This window comes from Odocoileus virginianus, unplaced genomic scaffold (assembly GCF_023699985.2).
Source record: "Odocoileus virginianus isolate 20LAN1187 ecotype Illinois unplaced genomic scaffold, Ovbor_1.2 Unplaced_Scaffold_26, whole genome shotgun sequence".
NCBI classification, from domain to species: domain Eukaryota; kingdom Metazoa; phylum Chordata; class Mammalia; order Artiodactyla; family Cervidae; genus Odocoileus; species Odocoileus virginianus.
This window is the reverse complement of record NW_027224288.1, coordinates 285550-309816: the sequence shown is the minus strand read 5'-3', so window position 1 is coordinate 309816 and position 24267 is coordinate 285550. Positions and strand designations below refer to the sequence as shown.

At 38.9% G+C, this 24267-nt stretch overlaps 1 protein-coding gene and 1 long non-coding RNA gene across 2 annotated transcripts in view; one reads left to right on the top strand and one right to left on the bottom strand.

Annotated features, from left to right (window-relative positions):
- Nucleotides 1–15684, bottom strand: part of LOC110147418 (potassium channel subfamily T member 2) — a 237532-nt gene extending 221848 nt beyond the window's left edge. The window contains exon 1 of the mRNA XM_070463093.1: nucleotides 15590–15684. Within this exon, the coding sequence (XP_070319194.1) occupies nucleotides 15590–15684 (95 nt within the window). The remainder of the gene's footprint in view (nucleotides 1–15589) is intronic.
- Nucleotides 15618–23850, top strand: LOC139033647 (uncharacterized). The gene is made up of 4 exons (XR_011486173.1): nucleotides 15618–15706; nucleotides 17396–17503; nucleotides 20784–20868; nucleotides 22561–23850. It is a non-coding gene; the product is annotated as an uncharacterized lncRNA (long non-coding RNA).
- Nucleotides 23851–24267: the final 417 nt, after the last annotated feature.

Sequence of the window (24267 nt, the reverse complement as noted above, 5' to 3'; positions counted from 1 at the left end):
TTTATTTTTTTGGGCTCCAAAATCACTGCAGATGGTGACTGCAGCCATGAAATTAAAAGACGCTTACTCCTTGGAAGGAAAGTTATGACCAACCTAGATAGCATATTAAAAAGCAGAGACATTACTTTGCCAACAAAGGTCCACCTGGTCAAGGCTATGGTTTTTCCAGTGGTCATGTATGGATGTGAGAGTTGGATTGTGAAGAAAGCTGAGAGCTGAAAAATTGATGCTTTTGAATTGTGGTGTTGGAGAAGACTCTTGAGAGTCCCTTGGACTGCAAGGAGATCCAACCAGTCCATCCTGAAGGAGATAAGTCTTGGGTGTTCATTGGAAGGACTGATGCTGAAGCTGAAACTCCAGTACTTTAGCCACCTCATGCAAAGAGTTGACTCATTGGAAAAGACCCTGATGCTGGGAGGGATTGGGGGCAGGAGGAGAAGGGGATGACAGAGGATGAGATGGCTGGATGGCATCACTGACTCAATGGGCATGAGTTTGAGTAAACTCTGGGAGTTTGTGATGGACAGGGAGGCCTGGCATGCTGCGATTCATGGGGTCGCAAAGAGTCGGACATGACTGAGCGACTGAACTGAACTGAACTAGTACCACTACCTATGTGGTCTTTTCAACACCTCCACCAGTCTCTTGGACACTGATACTGCTGACTGTCAAGCAGATTGATGGCTTTCACTGAGTGGCCCTGTACGTAAAATTCAGAATTCACTTTAACAGTTATTTGAACTGTCACTGTATGAATCATGGACTGAGATACATTCTGCTTTGCCATTTCCAAAGGAAAGCTCCTCGTGAATATTAAATTAGAAATGGGAATGGTATTTTTCAAGTCAAATGATTTAAGCTACATACCTAGGTTTAGAAGGGGCTTTAAAAAATTTTTTTACTTCCATGTGGAAAAACATCTCAAACTGAAACAATCTTGCACTTTTACTATAATAATGTTTATATGTATGTATGTGATGCACATATATATATTCATAGCTGTGACTGTTTTTCTTTTAAAAAATCTTCCTTATATTACAAAATTAAAATTCTTGGAGGCTTTTTTTAAACCATATGTGTTAAATAATGTAGAAAGCCCTCAAATAAATTGAAGACATGACTTTTTCCCTAGAAAGTTGTATGTTATACCTAAAATAACACATCATGATATGTAAAATATATTGAGTAGCGTGAGTGATTTCAAAGGTTTCATTAGTAACTCTGTCTCTGTGTTTAGTTCTGGGTCTGATCATGAATTAAGGGATGATGATAAAAGGAAGAGATGCTGAACAGTCTCAGATCATGGTATGATACCAGAAAGAGCAATGAACTGTATATTGGCAAGGGAGGTGGGGAGTTATTTCTGTGAATAACCACAGTGACTAAATTTCAAAAAGCTGTTTTGGAAAAGTTAAAGAAGGTATTATGTACTTATGGATTGAGAGAATTAATATTGTTAAAATGTCCACAGTGTTCAAGGTAATCTAGAGATTCAATACAATCTGTATCAATATTCCAGTGGCATTCTTCATAGAAACCTAAAATTTTTATGGAATCATAAAAGACCCCAAATAGCCAAATCAATCTTGAGAAAGGAAAACAAAGCTGGAGGCAACATACTCTCTGGTTTCAAACTATATTACAAAGCTATAGTAATCAAAACAGTATAGTATTAATACAAAAACAGACACTTGATCAGAACAGAATAGAGAACCCAGAAATAAGCCCATGCATATTTGGTCAATTAATTTACAACAAAGGAGGCAAGAATATATAATTAAGAAAAGGACAGTCTCTTCAATAAATGGTGTTGGGAAAATTGGACAGCTACATGCAAAAGAATGAAACTGGACAATGATCTTACAACCATGGAAAAATTAACTGTGGATTAAAGACTTGAACATAAGACCTGAAACTATAAAACTCCTAGAAGAAAACACAGGCAGTAAGGTCCCTCACACAGGCCTCGGTGATCATTTGAATCTGAGACCAAAATGAAAGGCAACGAAAGCAAAAGTAAACAGATGGAACTACTTCAAACGAGAAAGTTTCTACACAGAAGAGGAAACCATCAACAAACTGAAAAGGCTGCCTACTTAATGGAAGAAAATATGTGCAGTTGATAAATCTCATGAGTGACTGATATCCAAAATATATAAAGAACTTACACAATTCAATGGGCTTCCCAGGTAGAACAGTGGTAGAAAATCCACCTGCCAATGCAGGAGATGCAAGAGAAACAGGTTTGATCCCTGGGTCGAGACGATCCCATGGAGTGGGAAATGTCAATCCAGTCCAGTATTCTTGCCTGGGATATATCATGGACAGAGGACCCTGGTGGCCTACAGCCCACCTAGTCCACAACTAAGTGACTAAGCACACATACATATACATCTCAAGAGCAAAAAAGGAAGCAATCCAATTAAAAATGGGCAGAAAACCTGAATATACATTTTTTTCAAAAGGACAAAGAGACAATCAATAGGCCAATGAAAAAAAGGCTCAGTATCATTAGTCATCAAGAAAATGTAAATCAAAGCCACACTGAGATATCACTTCATACCTGTCAGAATGGCTACTATGAACAAGAAGAACAAAAGAACAACTGTGGCAGAGGTTGTGAAGAAAAAGGAACCCTCCTGCACTGCTAAGAACGTAAGTTGGTGCAGTTCCTCATGGAAGACACCATAAAGTTCTCCAAAAACTTAAAAATAGAACTACAATGTGATCCAGAAACTCCACTTTTGGGTATTTTTCTGAAAAAAAAAAAAAAAAAAAATGAAAACATGAACTCAAAAGGATATATGCAACCCTATGTTCATATCAATATTATTTATAATAGCTAACATACAGAAACAATCTAAGACTCCACTGATGGATGGATGTAATAAATAAATTCTGTTGTGTGTGTGTGTGTGTGTGTGTTTAATATATATGTATTTCAGCCAAAAAAAAAGAGAGAGAGAAAAAAATCTTCATTTGTAACAACACAAACGGAGCTCAAGGGCATTATGCTACATGCAATAAGACAGAGAAAGATAAATACCATATGATCTCTCCTATATGTGGAATCTAAAAAATATATATATAAATTTTAAAAAAGAAAAAGCTCATAGATACAAAGAACAGACTGCTGGTTGCCAGGGGCTCAAATAAGAAGTGGGAGAAATGGGTGAATTGTTTGTTTTAGTTTAAATAAATTGACTTATTTAAAAGAAAAAATTGTACCTGCAGTTTGAAAACATAAAAATGTATTCTCAGGAAAAAAAAAAATTGAGGAGTCAGTTAGTCAAGAATATTGAATACTAGTCTGAGAAGTTTAAATTTCACACAATAAGCATCAATGACATGAATATTATGTTAAGAAGATTGTGATGAAAATGCTTGAGTTGAATGAGACTTGAGTTGGCCATACAGATTATTGGAGGTGGGGTGCAAAGGAAAGGCTTGCAACAATGAAGTATGCTAAGAAAAGTTACATTAATTTAAATAAGAAAGAATGAAATCCTACCAAAAATGGATAGACAACAAAAACTAACTAAAAAAAGCAAGTTGAAAGATAATACAAAACTACTGTGAAGTTTTGAAATGGAGAATTCTGGAGGATTATAATGATATTGGTGACGGTGGATAAACTGAAAAAATATTCTAGTTTGAGGCTATTTTTATCAATTACTTAGCAACCAGAAGTCTGCTATAAAAACTATGCATTTAACATATATCTTTATGTATATGAAGATAAGAAAGGGCTATATGAATGATTAAATTCAGGATATTTACAAAGTCTTAATAAAATATTAAATTATATAATATATACTTTAGGTATTTGTGGGAAAAGAAAATAAATAAATTAATCTAACATTTGTGAGCAGGTGAGAATAACTACAATTCAGGCTTGTATTTTGGTTAGAATCTTTATAGATTTACAGTCAGTAACTGATCCCAGGTTCTACTGATTACGTTTATCCTTCAGGTTCACAACAAAGAATACAGCTCTAAACTCATTTCATTCTTAATTCCGAATCAAAGTCATATATATATATATATAACTTTTTAAGGATGATTACATGAAAGACTATAACCCGCCAGTAACCTGGAGTGTTTCTTTTGTCCTGAAATATACCTGTGTGTGTCCTGTAGATCTACTTTAAGTGAATAATTCTTTCTAGCTGTATCAGCACCTGGCACTGAGAATATCACACAAGTCTTGTGAAATCTGCTACTCTTTTATGACAGAAGAGTGGGTGAGGACACTGTACACCAGGCAAGATCCCTGGGAACAATGTCCTTTCAATTTGAACACCGAGGCAAGCTGTATTCCTCCTGAGCTGCAGGTTTATTTCTCATCTTATGTGACTGATCGTGTCTTGTGCTCTTGCTAACTTTGTTAAGTCCATCTCCAGTAGCTACTTAGCAGATCATGGAATTCTTACTGTGTACCAACTCTATACTGGATTCATTTTTGCCCCCTTATTGCATTTCTCTTCAGCTCTATTTTTCTATTTATGATACTGGTGTTTATGTGGATCACTGCAAATTTTTTTTAGAACAGGTGAAACATACTAATAGGTAAACCTCCATATTAAGGCCTCCATTAAGTAATTTCACATCACCACATTTAGACATTATAACATCTCACAACAGTGTTTCCATGAGCACCAGCAAGATGGCTGAGAAAAATTAATTTCTGGAAGGTACCGATATCTTAGGGAGTAATAGTATAAGTAGAAAACCTCAAAGTTACATGAGAAATATTTAAAAAAACAAAAAACAAAAAAACCTAGCCTTATAAAAAGAAAGGTAGCTGTTATGAACTGTTGTGACTCCTGGGATGTCAATTACCTTTACCCATGCATGAGTGAGAGTCACTCAGTCCTGTCTGACTCTCTGAGACCCCATGGACTGTAGCCTGCCAGGTTCCTCCATCCATGGAATTCTCCCAGGCAAGAACACTGGAGTGGGTTGCTATTTCCTTCTCCAAGGTCGCCCATGCATACTCAGTTACTAAGTCATGTCCAACTTCTTGCGACCCCACAGACTATAGCCCACCAGGTTCCTCTGTCATGTTATTTCCCATGCAAGAATACTGGAGTGGATTGCCATTTCCCTCTCCAGTCAATTACCTCTAGCCTATCTTTAATAAAAACAGCAATAAATATTTAAATAAATAAATCTCTGCCTTGATTATTTCACTAATTCCCTACTTCAATACACTTTCTTCAGATTGTGAAGAGAACAGTCTCTATATGGAGAGGGGGGAAATTATTTTCTCCTGGAAAATATTATCAATTTCAAAAATTCTGTAACTTTCCTGTTGAGTTACTCAAGGGATGCTGGTCTAAAGGGATGCAGATGGTCTGTGATTTTTCTACCTTCCAAAGTATTCACATTTGTTTGCATTTTGTTCTGTCTGTTATTTCACAGGATTAAACCACATTTGTTTAGTTGTAAACATAGTGGGTAGGCAGAATAATTAGATTCTGGTTCTAGCTCTTAGGATTATGTAACTGGGAACAAGGCATGAATTTCTGTACCTCGGGACATTCCTCTATAAGAAAGGGAAGATAACCAGATTCCTCAGAGCTGGGGTGAAGATTCAGTGAAATAATACACATGCTTAGAACAATGTGTGGTATTCTCCACCCTCTTCATATCATCATCTATTTTCATTTCATCTTCTGTATTTTCAGGGAGAAACAGGTGGCATAGCACAGGAACTCTTGTAGAGAGACAGACAAGAAATAGAAACATAACACTAAAAGCTTCCATCTATAATTTGCCAGTGTCATCACCGCATGGTGCGGCAGTGACTAAAGTCATCACCGTCCTTGCTGGCCAGCTTGTGCAGCTTACTAATCACCTGATCCAATTCTGAGGGCATGGACTGGCATTTTCACTTCTGACAGACCTGACACCGCAGGCTGTCCATTATTAAACCACACATCTGGTCCCTCTGTCCCAGGCTGTCCGCAATATGTGGACAATCTACAAGTCTTCCCACAGGGAGTTGAATGAGGTTAAAATGTATCAATTCGCTTTTATCCCTATTCACATGGTGCTTTACAAGATGAGTTAAGTATGTCCCGGATATAGCAGTTCATCATTCTGTTTCTGGGCAAGGGTGCAGTGCAAGGCAGCCAGAAACAAGCTGCCCTTTAGTCCTTAGATTCAGAGGTTTCTGGCTTTGTGTGCAAGCTCCTATTCTCACACAGACTTGGGCAGTGTGAAAAGCAGAAGTAATAAAACTCTGAGTTCCAGGAAGACGCACACAGAGAGAAATGATTCTTGAGCCTTAAAGCCAGGGCATCACGGCGGTAGTGCTAGGAGAGCTAAGGGGCTTGCCAGACGGCGCAGCAGTGAAGAATCTGCCTGCTGATGCAGGAAACACAGAAGCCGCAGCTTCCATCGCTGGGTCGGGAAGATCCCCAAGAGGAGGAAATGGCAACCAACTCCAGTGTTCTTAGCTGGAGAATCCTCTGGACAGAGGAGCCTGGGCTACAGCCCACGGGGTCGCAGAAGAGTTGGCCGTGACTGAGCAAGAGAGCTGAAGCACAGGCCAAAGACGGGCCCAGTAATGAGTCTGAACAGGAAAGGGACTCGCTGCCAGTCAACAGTGCCCTGTGGACCAGCCAGGCTTGTCAGCCTGGGTTTCTCTGTCTGCTTCTCCCTCACTGCTTCTATTTGTCAAGGAAAAAAAAAAGAAAATGACAAAGATCAATACGATTGATCCAAGAAAAAATTGGGGAGAGAAATCTCACTTCCCTGGTCTTGCTTTTCTGCAAATCCTCTTTCCTGAACCCCTAGGAGTACATCCCCTCTACTCCTTTCAGGAGATGAGAACTTTTCAGCCTCTATGGAATCCCCTCCCCAACTCCAATTCCATCCCCACTTCGCAACCAAAGCAGACAAGTAAATCTACCAGGGATACACTGAATTCATTTACATAAATAATTTACTTTTCCAAGTAAGAGCAGTGCTTCTTCCTTCCCTTGAAACTGTACTACATCTCAGATTCTCCTTAAGAAATCTAGTTCTGGTTATTAAGGAAACAAGGTCAGAAATTTTGTGTTCACTCTTCTGCTTCCAGATGACCAGACAAAAAGAACCCAACGCCATTCTCAGAGTGCTTTCTTGCCTTCACAATGTCTGAGCTTCTATTTATCTGCTGGAAACACATATGTGGTCTCTCATATGTGACACATATGCAATCAAATATCACAGGGGCTCGAGGTCATGCAGTACCCAGATGCTGGGACAAATGATGAGGCCAATTGTACATGAACAAAGCTTTGAGTTAGAGGGATGGTGGAGAATACGAGGGAACCTCAGCTCCTAAGGAACCACAGCCTGTTCTGCAATACAAGAGTGTATAACAAAACAACAGTGACATAATGCATAACTTAGAAACGTTATCAATATTAATGATTGCCTTAGGTAAAAGAAAACTAATAATGTAATTTGGTTGGTAGAATAAAGCTTCATGATTGCAATATGTGGCAAATTTCTTGGTTTCTATGTCAATTAGAATCAAAGCACAATAATCATTATTTATAATTGTGTATTAGGTATAAATATTTAATATGGATTATATTAAATGTTTGACAGATTAACAATGTTCTATATTTTATAGAAATGCAAGACTAAAATATATATCTAAGGTAGTCTTTATAATTTGATTCTTCATAACGTCTGGGTCATTTGCTTACAACTTTAAAAACCTTACATACCACCCCCATGACCACCAGAAAGAAGTTTCTGGCTCAGTTTATCTTTATCTATTCTACCTGGGTGGTACACTCAGTGTGAAGGGGACTGCAAGTCCCCACACTTTGCTTGGATCATAGTTTTTATGACTGCATACAACCAGTTTGAATTTGTACTTTGGCTGAGATTTTCACAGTGCTATATAGGCACCTTTCTTCTCACTATTCTCCAACTAATTTTCTCTTAAATTGCAATTTGATTACTATCTGATGATTAAGAACCCAAGACCTATTTAAAAAATTCCATATCTAGTCAAAAACTGTCAAAGAGTAAAAGTAACTGTTCTTCTGGATCATTACATATTGTTTTGATTCTTTTATAGAGAAATTTTAAATTAGCAACTCAAGACTTAGGAAAAACATTAGTTTAAAAATATCTTGATTGAAAAAAGTCTTGATCAAAAGTATCAAATATTGCTCAGAAAAGGTCACCATTATTTAATTTCAAAGTATAAATATACAAAGCAACTGGTGAAATATCACTGTAAAAAATATTTCTTTTTGCTTCATTTTCTAAAGGCAATTGAGACAAGCACAACACATAAGTAAGACAACATTGGCAATACACAAATACACTAATAAAAACAGATGAACCATCAATGACAAAATAATATATAAACATATGAACAAGAGCATGACTAGAAACCCCAGAAGTATCACATTCAGTATTAACCTAAAGGTACAGGTTATAACTAAGTACATTATCAATTTAATGTTTATTTTGTACCAATAATGAAGACAACAATACATTTTCATTTATATTATTTCTTTAAAAAAAAAAAAGGAAAGTGTTAGTCGCTCAGTTATGTCTGACTCTTTTGGGACCCCATGGACTGTAGCCCACCAGGCTCCTCTGTTTCTGGGATGTCAAGCAAGAATATTGGAGTGGGTTGTTATTACCTTCTCCAAATATATACATACATATATATATATATATATATATATATATATATATATATATAAACAATTTTTACACCATTACCTATTTCAGTAGCAGGTAATATTTTTATTGCCTTATTCATAGAGATTTCTTTTAATATGACAGCTCTAACAGATATAGAACTATCTAGACTCTTAAATAATAAATGCTGAAATCATTTTTATAGATATTGCATATGTATGGTTGGTTCCACTATGTATATATAATATATAGATAACTGGATAATTAATTAAACAGTAAAATCAAAATTTAATTATTTTTTATAGCACAAAATATTTTAAAAGTGTATTACTGACCTGAATATAAACATTCAGAATAAGAATTTTACATTAAATGGATACTTTCAAAATAATACATAATTTAATAAGTGAGATAAAAGTGATAACATATAAATTTGCCATGTGCCAATCCAAAATCATTTCCCTAATTCAATTTGATTATATAAAGTCACAGAAAATAATTTTTTAAATAGAAAACTAAAAAAAAAGAGAAAAAATAACATCACATATTTACATTGTATGATATATAAACTTAACTATACTCCAAAAGCTATCCAACATTCTCCCCATTTTATAAATACCTCTTAACTAATAATTGATTGAATTGCACTTTTTGTTCAAGTTCTTTTATATTTTCAATTACCACAATGCATTAGTTGACTTGTTTGCATTACGTGTAAATGCCAACTATAAAATATGAATGATACACTTAAAATTACTGGAGTTGCAACACCTGACCAAATATCTGAACACTAGAATAATGTTAATTAAATAAATGGCCTACTCCCATATGACTGCAACTGAGAATTGTCCATTAACAGCAATTTATCTACAGTTGTAATAATTTATCCACATCTAGTGCATTGTGTTCTAAACTTTAAAATTACTAAGTCATGATGAAGGATGAGAAGGGCTCATCCAAACTGTCTGAAGACATTTAAGACCTGAAATTTACCAATCTTTAACTGCAAGAGAATATTCTAAATCTTTACTGTTTTATAAATCTTAAAACACTAAAAGAGGGGGAAAAAATGTATTTTAACCCTAAATTTTACGTATTACAGAATGGTCCCCACAGAAGATCAATTAAATGTTCAGTCTCTACTCATATTGGTTTCAATTACAGAGTAACTTTGATGATATTAAGTAGTCTAAATATTAGATTTAAAGTATATAGAAGACTTTGAGCCATCTCTAGTGATTTTAGCTACTTTATTTTCAAGCAAACACTGAATACACTACTTACAAATGGTGGATGCTCTTCTTGACAGTCTCAAAATAGAAATTCTGCAAGGACATCATCATAACATAAGCAATATTGTCAACATCATGGCAGAAATTCACTTAAAATTATATCTGTGAACTCCTCCCTGATGAAGCCTTGTTTTCATATTCTTTCTTATGTTCTTGCCAAAGCTTAACTTCATGAGGCCCTGAGATGTAGCATGCATTCAAACATTAGCTCACTGTATAAAAGACCACTCAGTTCAGTTCAGTCACTCAGTCGTGTCTGACTCTTTATGACCCCATGGACTGCAGCACGCCAGGCTTCTCTGTCCATCACCAACTCCCAGAGCTTACTCAAACTCATGTCCATCTAGTCAGTGATGCCATCCAACCATCTCATCCTCTATCGTCCCCTTCTCCTCCTGCTTTCAATCTTTCCCAGCATCAGGGTCTTTTCTAATGAGTCAGTTCTTCGCATCAGGTGGCCAAAGTATTGGAGTTTCAGCTTCAAGCATCAGTCCTTCCAATGAATATTCAGGACTGATTTTCTTTAGGATTGACTGATTTGATCTCTTTGCTGTCCAAGGGACACTCAAGAGTCTTCTCCAACACCACAGTTCAAAAGCATCAATTTTTGTGCTCAGCCTTCTTTATGGTCCAGTCCTCACATCCATACATGAATACTGGAAAATCCATAGCTTTGACCATTGTCGGTAAAGTAATTCCTCTCCTTTTTAATATGCTATCTAGGCTTTTCATAGCTTTTCTTCCAAGGAGCAAGTGTCTTTTAATTTCATGGCTGTGTCACCATCTGTAGTGATTTTGGAGCCCAAGAAAATAAAGTCTGTCACTGTTTCCATTGTTTCCCCATCTATTTGCCATGAAGTGATGGGACCAGATGCCATGATCTTAGTTTTCTGAATGTTGAGTTTTAAGCCAACTTTTTCACTCTCCTCTTTCAGCTTCATCAAGAGGCTGTTTAATTCCTCTTCACTTTCTGCCATAAGGGTGGTGTCATCTGTATAGCTGAGGTTATTGATATTTCTCCCTGCAATCTTGATTCCAGGTTGTGCTTCATCCAGCATGGCATTTCGCATGGAAGACCCCTTGGAGAAGGAAAAGGCAACCTACTCCAGTATTTCTGCCTGGGAAATCTCATGGACAGAGGAGCCTGGTAGGCTACAGTCCATGGGGTCGCAAAGAGTCGGATGTGACTGAACATAAGCATTAGAGGATAAGATTTACACAAGGATCCATTGATGTGTATATTACATAAGCATTCCATATATTTCACATAGAATGACTTCCCTGGTGGCTCAGATGGTAAAGCATCTGTCTACAATGTGGGAGACCTGGGTTCAATCCCTGGGTTGGGAAGATCCCCTGGAGAAGGAAATGGCAACCCACTCCAGTACTCTTGCCTGGAAAATCCCATGGATGGAGGAGCCTGGTAGGCTACAGTCCATGGGGTCACAGAGTCAGACACGACTGAGTGACTTCACTTTCACACAGAATACAGATCTATTACATATACATTATACATACACCTACATATTACATGTATTTTACACGTGTGTCTGTTTCCCTAGCAAAAGGTGGTACAATATAAATATAAGTGAATTATCCATGGTTAGTTTACAGAAAATCTATAGTGTAGAATATACACTTCTGTATAATGACAGACTCACCAATATTTCCTCTTTAATACTACCCCTTCACACATCAGTAATATGCCTCATTCATTTGTACATGCCAATCTACCATATCCTATTAAGACTGAACTTAAAATTCTTAAAATGAAGAGCTCTACTTTCCTCTTCTCTCATTCTCTCCCATCATTTGTAGAATGTGCCTCTAGATGGGGAAGATATCCATCATGATGCAGATTCCACCAGAAGCGGACCGTGAGATAAGGACGGAAGTGTAAGTAGTTTACTTGGGAAATGATCCAGAAAACACCAGTCAGGGAGAGAGGGAAGAAAGCTAATAAAGCTCACAACATAAAGCCAGTTACCCCTGATGCCAATTAGAGTGGGGGCCCACAGGACACAGTACAAAGAACATAGCCAGAATGGTCCCAACCAAGGAACTAGGAGGCTACAGTATTTATCTAACACATTTGTATTTACTCAGTGGTACTTCTGGCTTGCTCTCCAAGAGGGCCGGGTGTGCACGTAGGGCCAAGAGGAAACAAACAAAAAATGTCAGGCAGAGGGTGTTCCTAGAAAATATCCAGAGAATATGGGCAGAGCGCTAAATGCATCTGTTGGCAGAACTGTCTACTTATTCCCGGATTAAAGAGTGCTTCCTCCTTTTCTCTGTAGGAATTGAGCCCACGAAGATAACTGAGAACAACATTGCTATCATACTTAATTGCAAAAAGAAATTTGTGACCATACTAAAGGCAAAAGAGATGAGTTCACTTGCAAACTTTGACTCGTGGATTAAGAAGGGAACACAATGAAGAGCACCTCACCTATGCTAGGGTATATAAAATTATTCTTACAAATTGAAATTTAATTAGGTAGAGGGAAATTAGGAGCTTCTTAAGTAATTTGAGTCACAAAGGACTGAACCCAAGTGTCATCTTTACACTTGTAAGGTATAACACCATAACAAGTATTTAATTTCCCAGAAACTGAGTTTCCTAGTCCTTAAAATAATTATCTATAATGCAAGGACTATCAGAAAATTGACTAAAATAATAAATATAGTAAGTTAACATATACATATGTCTTTACATGTATGTTACACACACATACACATATAACATATAGGATAGTTAAAATATACAACTAGCTAAGTACTTAGTGTAAACTGTTAGTTTTACAGAAATATCTTACAGAAACAAAATTACTGAAATTCGTAACAGCTGAATGACTTGCCTAAGGTCACTCAGGTAGTGAATAAATAAGCACAGCATTGAAATCTGGGTTCTCCCTATTAATCAAAGGATCTTGTCTTCAAAGATGGACAACAAACATAACCAAAACTAAACAGTAAGTTTTCATGGAGGCACAAAATTACCTTTAAAAAGTGTGAATGAACAATGTTTAAAATGTTAATACTATAGCCGAACAGGACCCTATTGGGAGTTCCCAAGACAGATTTCCCCCCACCGTGTCCTCTGCCTGCCCCTTGTCTGTAGAAAACTTTAGCCTCCAAGGCTGAGTTCCAAATAATAAATTTAATTGGAGAAGTGGGGAAATGGCAGATAGAAAGGAAAACAGTCAAGCAAAACAGAATAAGAATATGTGAGAAATTAAACAAAGTTGAGGACCTCAACGACCATCAAAACATTCTGAGCCCTGATCTTTAGTCTGTTCTGCAGACACTAAGACCCCCACTAGGTGGAAGAAGTTAACTTCCTGCTGTCCACAACCTGGTAGACCCCAAGCTGGTTGAGAACCAGAAAGTTGAACCTGTAGACTCCTGATTACCTCATCACCAACCAATCAAAAGACTGTCCAGGAGCTGCACACACTGCACTACTGCCCCTCCCCCACATTCTGTCTTTAAAAACATCTCCCTGAAAGCTATTGGGAAGTTTAGGCATTTCCAGGACCAGCTACCTGGACTCCTTGCTTGGGGTCCTGAAATAAAGAGTATCAAAATAAAAATAGAGTGCTAGCCACTTGCCAGGGCTTCCCTGGTGGCTCAGATGGTAAAGAGTCTGCCTGCAGTGCGGGAGACTCGGGTTCCATCCCTAGGTCAGGAAGTTTCCCCTGGAAAAGGAAATGGCAACCCACTCCAGTATTCTTGGCTGGAAAATCCCATGGATAGAGGAGCCTGGAAGGCTACAGTCCACGGGGTTGCAAAGAGCTGGACACGACTGAACGACTTCACTTTTTCTTTTGCCTTCACCACAAAGCATTGTCAGTAGATCGGCTTTACTGCACAGGCAAGTGGACCCAAGTCTAGTTTGGTAACAATACTTTATTATATATGGCCGAATTTTAGAGTTAAACTTGGGCTAGTATAAACTTACATTATAAAAGGGATTTTAAAAGTGCAAAACATTTTTTAACATGGCAATGACTCATTTACGATGCATTCAACTATTCGAAATTCTTAATTACCTAAATATCTTCAGCACCCCGAGAAAAGTGAGGGCAACCCCATGAGCAATCATTATCTTGGATATGATGTTTAAAAAAGAAACAAGGCTACCACCACCAGTCCAAAATACGTCCTCTATGTACTCTGCCCAACTCACATTTTTGCAATAAGGATTTCTATTTAATTAATACATGATGATCTTGACATCCTGAAGTAACAAATATAGATCCAATCACTATGAACACCAAGCTGCACTTGATGAGCCACTGAGCTAAGTTAAAATAGTGTATCTAAATGTCAATTAGCACTGAAATTTGTTTAAATATTCTTTTCTTCATCTTTAGTCAACCAGAACACCTTACTTTCCAAGCATACTGGTATGAATTGTTTAATTTCTATCAATAGATACATTTTTGCCTAAAGATATTGAACTGAAATATCATCTACAAAAGATCCATATCCCTTTACATTGCTAATATGAGACCAAAGAAGAAGGCCACCATTGATGCCCCAGATAAAATCCCCTGTGTGTAGTGTGGGTTTGTATTGGGAGCTGAGATGGGAGGAAGGTATTTCCCAGTGGTTGAACAAGGAGATTCTGAATGGGGCCAATAACGGTTTTTTATGTAATTAAAATAGAACAGCAATACCAAACTGAAGTTTAACGAAACATTTCAATTGAGCTGAAAGTCTAGTTAGTATACACGTATTGTTTTAAAACAAGGAAATGTGGCATGTGATACCTAAATGACTATTTCAGAAAATACCAAATTCAATGAAACATAAAATGTGCTTTTTAAAAAATAATAATAAGACATAACAAGAGTAATTCCAAAAGTTTAACGAGGCAAAGCAGTGATGCTACAGATAAAACACGAGCAATATTTTGCTAATAACACTCTAGTTTTGAAAATTATGCTTTAATTTTGTGACATATATACTATTTAGGTTAAATGCATTATTTATGAGAAGGTTGGATCATGCTATACGAACACATTATGAATAATAATCATGGTTACCCGTTCAAAGTGAGATTTTTCCATTGCAAACGCTGTTATTTTCACTAACTACCTGTTACATATTGAAACCAACTGTCTACCTGCGTCTCCAAATGTTTTAAAAGCATAAAATTCCCAGTGGCGGGTGGACACCTAATCAGGACGAGACCGACACGGAGTAAGTAAACAGGTGTAGGGGATTGGGGGGCTTTTTCAATCAACTCGGATGCATTTTCGAATCTGATTAACAACATCCAAGGGAAAAATAGGAAAACTGATCGGCAGTGATGCTGCGTGCCATTTGGACGTACTATACCTCTCACACCAGCCTCATCCACACCCTGGGAAAGCACAGAGAGACAAAAGAATAAGCACCAAATAAATGCAATAAATACATTGCAGGGGTCCGAAAGTGAAAAGAAGGAGTTCCTTGCCTACACCAATTGCCCTATAGTCAAAATGGAGAGACACGTCAGAGCCCCTCTCCCTCCCTCCCCCAGCTCTGGCTCCCTATCCTCGTCTCCCTCCTTTTAGCCTTTCAGCCTCCCCATCCCTCCCTTTTCCAGCTGTATCTCCGGAGCCACGCCGCAGCACACCACTCACCTGTCGTCGTTCTGCCATCCTTGGTCCCCGAGCAGCAAATCCCGAAACCTGTACCTGGGAGGCAGAGGGGGCACTTCGCTCTCCAGATCAACCATCCTTCCTCAAAGAGTGGGAAACGTGAGACAACGAATGGAGGAGGCGAGGAGGGCGAGCGACAGGAAATATTGCGGAGTGGGGGGAGCGAGGACTTCGTTAAAGGCGGCGGCGGGAGGAGGGAACGCAGCAGGGAAGGGGCCTGGGAGCCGGAGGGGGGTCTGCGCCCAGCCGGAAGCTGAGGCCGAAAGGGGCCGGCTCCTCTCCTCCGGAGGGTGTGATGGGGATGATGCAAACCCAGCCCAGGAGCAAAAGTCTGGCTCTGACAAGGACCGACGATGCCAAAGAACCGCCCCCAGGCTGGGCGCCGCCTCTGGTCTACAGGACTCGGGGGAGGCGGGAATGCAAAAGTTACTTCGCCCGAAAAAAAGAGAAAAGACGCGCGGTGCCTAGAAAGAGAGGAGAGGGGTGGGCGTGCGCGCAGCGCGAGGGTGAAAGCCCGTCCCACCCGGCGGCAGGCGCGACCCTCCTCGGAGGGTAGCCCAGCCTGCAGCAGATCCCCGCAGGCGGACGCCCCGCACGGCCGCGCAGGCGCCGGGGGGCCTGGGGTTGGGGGTCCCGGCGCCGCGCAAGGGCTCTCCCCGTGGGCGGGGCCGCCGCGGAGGCCCCGCCAATGAGACGCCCCTCGTTAGCATAACGGTGACGGAGGTGCCGGGGGCCGACCAATGGGGGCGAGCCTAATTAGTGGGTTCCCGGGCTGAGACCCCCCCCCCCAACCCTCCGGAGGAGGGGGACCCGCCCGCGTCTAGTGTCCCCAGGTCACCCGGTTCCTCGTCTTTGGCCGCCTTCAGCCAGGTAGGCGGCGTGGAAATGGCACGTTCCTGGAGAGGGAATCCCCGCTCCCAGCCTCAGGAAAGTCCTAGTCTTTTTTTTTCTCACAGACTGAAAGCCAGGGAGGTGTTTCCCTGATCCTAGAAAGGAATGAATAAGGGCCACTTTAGGCCGCTGCAGAGAAGGGTTTAGATGCTGGCAGGGAGGGCTCCTTGGAATGCGTCGCGGATGACATTCTAGGGCAAGAGTGTGGTGCTGTGGGCTTCCATGTGGCCTTCGGCTTGCTCAGTGCGCCGCTGTTAGTGGTCCTCGCGGGCGGAGGAAAGGTGAACCCGAGGGTCCACAGCCTGCTTTTCAGAATGGCCCACAGCTTATGGGAACACGCCTATGTTGCTCTCCTGCCAAACCCCGATTCCATCAGGGTATGTACATTCAGACACCAACTACTTGTCTGAGAGACACGGGCCTGAGGGTACAGAGAAGATTGTGTCACTGCCAGTGGCCTCAGGGATCTCATCGTTTGCTTGGAGGATCAAGCGTATAAATGAAGTGATACAACATGAGACACAGTTATCCAGCAGCATACAGAGTTTTGGAAATACCTATGAGATAACACACTTTTTCATGCACAGAAGGGTCAAGACAGAAAATGAACCAAGTCTTCTATGTCGCTTTGCAACTTATTCAAGGAAAGGAAAGAAAGCAGTGGAGCGAGCGGAGAGAATCCTATGAGTGCATGCAAAATGATAGTTAAAAATGTTCGGTTCGCTCAGGAGTCAGTGATTAATTTGGTATGATTATATTCTCAGTGAGGTCATGGAGTGGAGGGTTAAATACAGAAAGTTCGAAATTCAAGAAATCAAAATGTAGAAGCAGAGAAAATCAAGTGAGCACCTACCTAAATCTCAAGAATCAGTGGAAATAAATGTCTCTATCTTCCAGATCCTACCATTCTTCCAGACGCACCTCAAATGACATCTCCTCTATTAGATTTCCTGATGCTTCCAGTTGGCTAAGATGCCTTCTTCCTTTGAACCCTTCATACCCTCTGTGAGTGTTTTGCTTGGAGTGCTTATTAGTTTCTGGCCAGCTGTTTGATTAACTGTGCATTTCTCTACATCTTATCCACCTTCCCCGGCTTATCTTTCTAGCACAGTGCCTTCAAAATGAGTAACATCTCAACACGTACTGTTGAGATGCATCAAAAGCTCGTAAACCTAGGAAGTTAGTCTTTTTTTTTTCCACGTTGGCTTTAGCTCCAAAGTTATGTGTTTATGGTTTGTTTTTGTTGTGTGTGTGTTTGTGTGTGTTTTGTCACCACTTTGCCAAATGAGAAAGGTCAATCAGTACATTGTTAGTTTAGGTGGGATGGGCCGGGGTTGGAGAGAGAATATCTGTTTTATATTTTGGGCCTTATCATCTGCTATTAAGATAGCTCTGTGAAGTTTAATTTTTTTTTTTACTGTTCCAGGTTAGTATTTATATTTTTATTTATATGATTATAGCCTGCTTTTATATACAGGGAAGAAATCTGAAGTATTTATGTATCAGTAACCAATTCAGAAGCAAGGCACTAAAATGAAGAAAAAAATAGCTGTTTGGTGTTAGATTCCTGTGATGTTACAGATTAGAGAGTAAAGCAGCAGCATTTGATTTAAAAGAAAGCTGTGCACCCTCACCCTTATGACAGTTTGAATTATTTGGCTTCCAAGTACCCAGGAAACATTTTAAGAGGGAACAAGTACCTCAGGCAGAAAGAAAAAAAAGGAATAACTAAAAACTTGCTCCGCTAGTAGTGTCATAGCCCAGCTGTCAAGGGTACAAAGGGTACAAAGGACCCTACTGTGTCAAAGCAAGTGGATATGTGCCTTACAATTGTCACCAGTGAAGAATATTATCTTTCTGAATTTTTAGAAAATTAAGAGAATGATGCAATATAACAAACACTATCCTGATAGTCTTAAAATATAGCAATATTTGGGCACTGAAACTTAATTTTTTTCAGTTTTCTGAATGCAGACTTTTCATTTTTTGTCATTAATTTTTACTTTTAGCTCTCCCAGCTATCTTTCTATACTTTTTACTCTTTTTTTTTCATGCCGAGTCATGCCATTTCCTGCTGTTAAAATATACTTTCCTCTTTCACTCTTTTTATCTTGGTTTCCTTTTTTCAATGTGCTCTTTTAATCTCTTATTTCATAGACTCTTTCTGTGTGTGTGTATGTGTGTGTATGTGTGTGTGTGTGTGTGTGTGTGTGTGTGTGTGTGAAAGCTTTCATTTTACCATTACATTAGAGTCGATTTTTAGAAACAATTTTAACTTGGTTCTGTACAATTTTGCAACTTTCTTGCTGGTAATCTTAGGTGATCAAATCAAAATCTAGTGTAGATGAGAGCAATAGACTAATTTGGTCTCATAATACTAAGAGAACACTCACCAAAACTCTTCTGAATTACAATAGTGGTGGAGTAGACCATGCCTAGACTGATAATTAAAGAGAAGATTCATTCCCTATTCTTTTCAGAAACAGATTTCAGAATATCTTCTAATTTCTTCCATTTTCAATACAGAAAAGGTATTTTTCTTAAATCTTTGATTTCCAGTACACTAATTATGTTAATATATAAATATAAAAATAAATGACAGTAGAGTGAAGAATGAAGTGAAGAGTGAGTGAAGAGTGAAGATGATGAGTAAAGAAGGATTTTGCTTACAAAAAGCAATTTCTTGGTAATTATCTTGTGAATAATAAGTGTAGTTGGAAGTATAGAATATGTTGGGGTTTTTTAGCCAAAATACATGCACATTACATGTGTTATTTTTATGAGAACATTTTTAAAACTGTCAGTGATCATGTCTACCTAGGCCTGTAAAAGTTGTTTGAAAATAAATTTTGAATAGAAAAAAGTAACTTTATATATGTTAGCCTTCCTACTTCATAGATCCTTCATCTGTGTAGGCAAAAAGAAGGTGGGATAATCCACATCTATTCAGCATCATTAAGTTACATAGCAGCATTTCAATGTATAAGAGAAAGATGTGTTCAGTTAATTTTTTTAACAAAGATTCATGAAGTCATCACTATGAATTAAACTTCTCATAGTCTAATGGGGAAGGAGAAGGCCATCCAATAGGTACACTAGAATATGGCAACACTAGTAATTATCACTGGCAGCCGTGTTGCTGAGGAGCACAGAGAGACATCTCATTCTGCTTTGGGAAAATCAGGAAGGGTTTTTGGAGGAAATGACATTTACACTAAAGAATTTTAAAAGCAAATAAGAGCATCAGCAAGTACACAGGTACAGATAATGGATATAAGAAAGTGATGGCAGATTCCAGCAAATGTAAAAGCTTCATGTAGTTTGAGCTCAGGGTGTGTATTTAGGTCGGGAGGGGACAGAGAGAAAGGAGAAAAATTGGCATGAAGATTAGCAGCCAGGAGCTGCCTTCATTTATCATTTGGAGGGGCTTGGCATGCCTTGCCATAACTTCTAGACATGCCATTTTAACTTCTAGACATGCCATTTTAACTTCTAGACATGCCATTTTAACTTCTAGACAATGCTGAACCTTTTGAGGATTTTTAAGGAGGTATGTGACAAAACCCAGTTCATGCTTGGAAAGACTACCATGATTAGCAGTGAAGATAATTGATTGGTGGGAGGATAGGAAGGGATGAAGGGAGACCACTGATGAGCCATACAGTAGATCAGGAGAGATATGCTGATTGTCTGAAATAATTACAGTGCAGATGGAAAGTAGAAAATTTGTAGAAAATTAAGAAGATGGTCTTGGCAGGACAAGATAGTTGAGAGATTGTGAAAGTTAATAGGGGAGTGAAGAATCAATGATAGTTTCTGGGCTTCCAGGATGAGTAAGTAGGTGAAGAGTATTATTCTTGTGTGAGACAGGAATACAGAAATAGGTCTGAGTGAGAAAATGAGTTCACTCTGAGCCATCTGCAAAAGGGAGAAGTCAAGAAGTTTTGAATCTATGGGTCTGAATACCAGGAACAGATTTTTATCCAGAGATGTAAAATCAAGAGGCATCCTCTAGAGAGATAAATGCACCTGGCTCAAGGTACCAGGAGATGACAGCAGGGCAGACCCTGAGCTCGTAACGGTACCTGCGGGAGCGGATGGCCGCAGAGGTGGGAGGCAGACAGAAGGGAATTCAGAGACAGGTGTCTATTTTCTTGATTGATTTTAATCTGTGACCCTTTATTCAAGCTAAAATAGATTCTATCTACAGGAAGAAAACTGTAACAAAACCTGTCCTATATTCTGAGCATGTCCAGCCACATGAACAGCATCATTTTTATTTCAGCAATACTGAAAAGAGGACCCAGTGGAGAGAAAATAAAAAGGCAGAATATCACCACTGACTCACTGATTCCACCTGAAAAGCACAGGTATGTAGTTTAGAGGAAGGCCATTTGGAGATTTATGAAGATATTCCAGTAATTAACGTGATTTGCCCAACACTTCCAGTGGCTTTTGTTGTTGTAAAATTAAAATCTCTTCAAGAAGCAGAATGTGTATTTGCACCTTATGATGGAAGCTTGTAATAAATTACATTAATGTAATATATGGCTATAGCATTTTATTATTATTTTAGTAGCAGTGCCCTCTGTGAGTTTCCTCTATGCTTCTGTCCCTTTTCTCAAAGCTTTCCGTAAACACACATCTCACTCAGCATCACTCAATGACAGCCCATATCATCTCCCTTTACCTGCTTCTAAAGTCTCTTCCTTTGAATTTTTGGAGGAAGAAAACAGGGTGAAATTAGGGAATTAGTATCAAATGTGTTTAAATACCTCTGAAGCATGTTCTCCTACAATAATCCAGGAATCACACCCACATGAGGCTTCTACCTACAAAACATATACATTTCTGCAGGGAAAAATTATCTCCAGTAGGTTTGGAAAACTGCTGCTGTCATCCTGGGTTAGGGTTAGGGTTAGGGTTAGGTTTAGGGTTAGGGTTAGGGTTAGGGTTAGGGTTAGGGTTAGGGTTAGGGTTAGGGTTAGGGTTAGGGTTAGGGTTAGGGTTAGGGTTAGGGTTAGGGTTAGGGTTAGGGTTAGGGTTAGGGTTAGGGTTAGGTTAGGGTTAGGGTTAGGGTTAGGTCAGATGGTATCACCCAGGTAGAAGGTCCTAAGGCAAGACTCCAAACCTTGATTTTCTGACTCCAAAGTGCATGCTCTCCCCAAAATAGCTGAGAAAGAAGATTTACAATAAATAACTGTTAGGTATCTGTGTTTATCAGTTAGTAATCTAAATGAAAATAACATTATAAAGTTGCCCAGTCCAAGTCCTGCTGAGCCACTATGCTGCAGCCTATTTTTTTCTTTTTCACTTGTTTATTTTCCCTGAACCCTGTTTCCCCCCCTTCTCACCATGGCTGCATCATAACTTCGTCATCGCTTTGTCAGAGAAGACTTTTATAATCACATTATGCAAAGATGCTCTTTGTGTTTGTGCTTTCCTGGGCTCCAGTCCCTCAACAGTTGATATGAGCTCTGTAAGGACTTCCCTTACAGCTCAGTTGGTAAAGAATATTCCTGCAATGCAGGAGACCCCGGTTCAATTCCTAAGTCGGGAAGATCCCCTGGAGAAGGGAAAGTCTACCCACCAGGTATTCTTGGGCTTCCCTTGTGGCTCAGCTGGTAAAGAATCTGCTTGCAATGTGGGAGACATGGGTTTGATCCCTGGGTTGGGAAGATCCTCTGGAGAAGGGAATGGCTACCCACTCCAGTATTCTGGCCTGGAGAATTCCATGGACTGTATAGTCCATGGGGTTGCAAAGAATCAGACACAGCTGAGCGACTTTCACTTTCACTGTAAGGGTAAGACCTTGTGGATCTTGTCAGCATGCAGAACAGTGCCTGGTATATAATATGGACCCCAAAACAAAGTCCGCTGAATGATAGAAAACAAGAAAGGAAAGTAAGATGAAGTAGAGAAAGAGAAAATGAGTCAATAATCTTGTTGAATAATTGTCTAGATGTTTTAATTCTAGCATGGGAAAATTGTGATACATATATACATATATATATATATATATATGGCAGTCTGTATATGGTTTTTCCAATACTCATGTACAGATGTGAGAGTTGGACCACAAAGAAGGCTGTGTGCAGAAGAATTGATGCCCTCTAACTGCAGTGCTGGAGAAGATTCTTGAGAGGAGTCCCTTGGACTGCAAGGAGTTCAAACCAGTCAATCCTAAAGGAAATCAACCCTGAATACTCATTGGAAAGATGGAAGCTGAAGCTCCAACACTTTGGCCACCCAATGCAAAGAGATGAGTCATTGGAAAAGACCCTGATGCTGGGAAAGATTGAAGGCAGGAGAAGAAGGAGACGTCAGAGGAAGAGATGGTTGGATGCATCACCGACTCAATGGACATGAATCTGAGCAAACTCCTGGAGATAGTGGAGGACAGAGGAGCCTGACATGCTATAATCCATGGGGTCACAAAAGGTCAGACACACATTAGCCACTGAATAACAAGAACAACCGTGTGCATGGATGTGCATGTGTCACACTTACCTAAGTAAGTCATGCCAGTTTAAAAAGTTTTTATCAGAGCCTTATATAAAGTATAATAGGTCTTCTCTCATGAGGGTGTGACTTGAGAGGTAGACTAATGCTTGCAAGAAAGAAAAAGAATATGGGTTATGGTCTTGGCAATTAAAATGTTTTTGCTTGTATTGAAATATTGTCAATTTTTATTGATTTTCTCTAGTTATAAATTTAATTTACAAGAAGAAAAACTTCTGATTCTGTATTATGTCTACTTTATATTAACAGCTTATATAGTTAATGTCTGTCCATTCCAGTGTTAAAAATGACCCCAGGCTCATTTGTTTAAAATTTATAATAATTTGACAATATCTTACATTAGCCAAATATATATTCTTCTCATTTTGAAAATGATTAGGTAGAGGAAATTGGAAGCTAAAATAAATCACTCAGTAGCCACTATAAATATTATGGAAGCCCAATTTTCCTGAATATTATGCAGTGTTCATAGACTGCAAACTAATAGCAATAGTTTTCATTGCCAAAAGCACAATGGTGTAAACACAGCACATAATAAAAAAAATTAAGGAAATTAGAAAATTCTAACAGTTTTTTTCACAAATAATAGTGTTAGATACATTGAGGTTACTGGTATTCATGAATGCGTAAGACTCTAGACACATATATTTTATTTAGCTATAAAGTTATGTTGCAAATATTAATTATACTAGTTTCATATACCAAATTTTTATTTTTATTTATTTTTTAATAGCTCTCTACTTTAAGGTCTTAAATGTTATCTCTGCATCCATTGTCATCATGTTGATTTGTACCATTTGAGTATGAAAATCAAATGTGTGTTTACTGTACATTTTTCTATTTATATAAAACTAAGAACAGTCTTTGACATAAATCACAGCAAGATCCTCTATGATTCCCCTCCTAGAGTAATGGAAACAAAAACACAAATAAATAAATGGGACCTGATTAAACATAAAAGCTTTTGCATAGTGCAGGAAACTATAAACAAGGTGAAAAGACAACCATCAGAATGGGAGAAGATAATAGCAAATAGGGCAAATGAGACAAAGGGTTAATCTCCAAAATACACAAGCAGCTCATACAGTTCAATATGAGAAAAACAAACAACCCACTCGAGAAGTGGGCAGACGACCTAAACAGACAATTCTCCAAAGAAGACATCAGTTCAGTTCAGTTCAGTTGCTCAGTTGTGTCCGACATTTTCCGACCCCATGGACTGCAGCAGGCCAGGCTTCCCTGTCTAT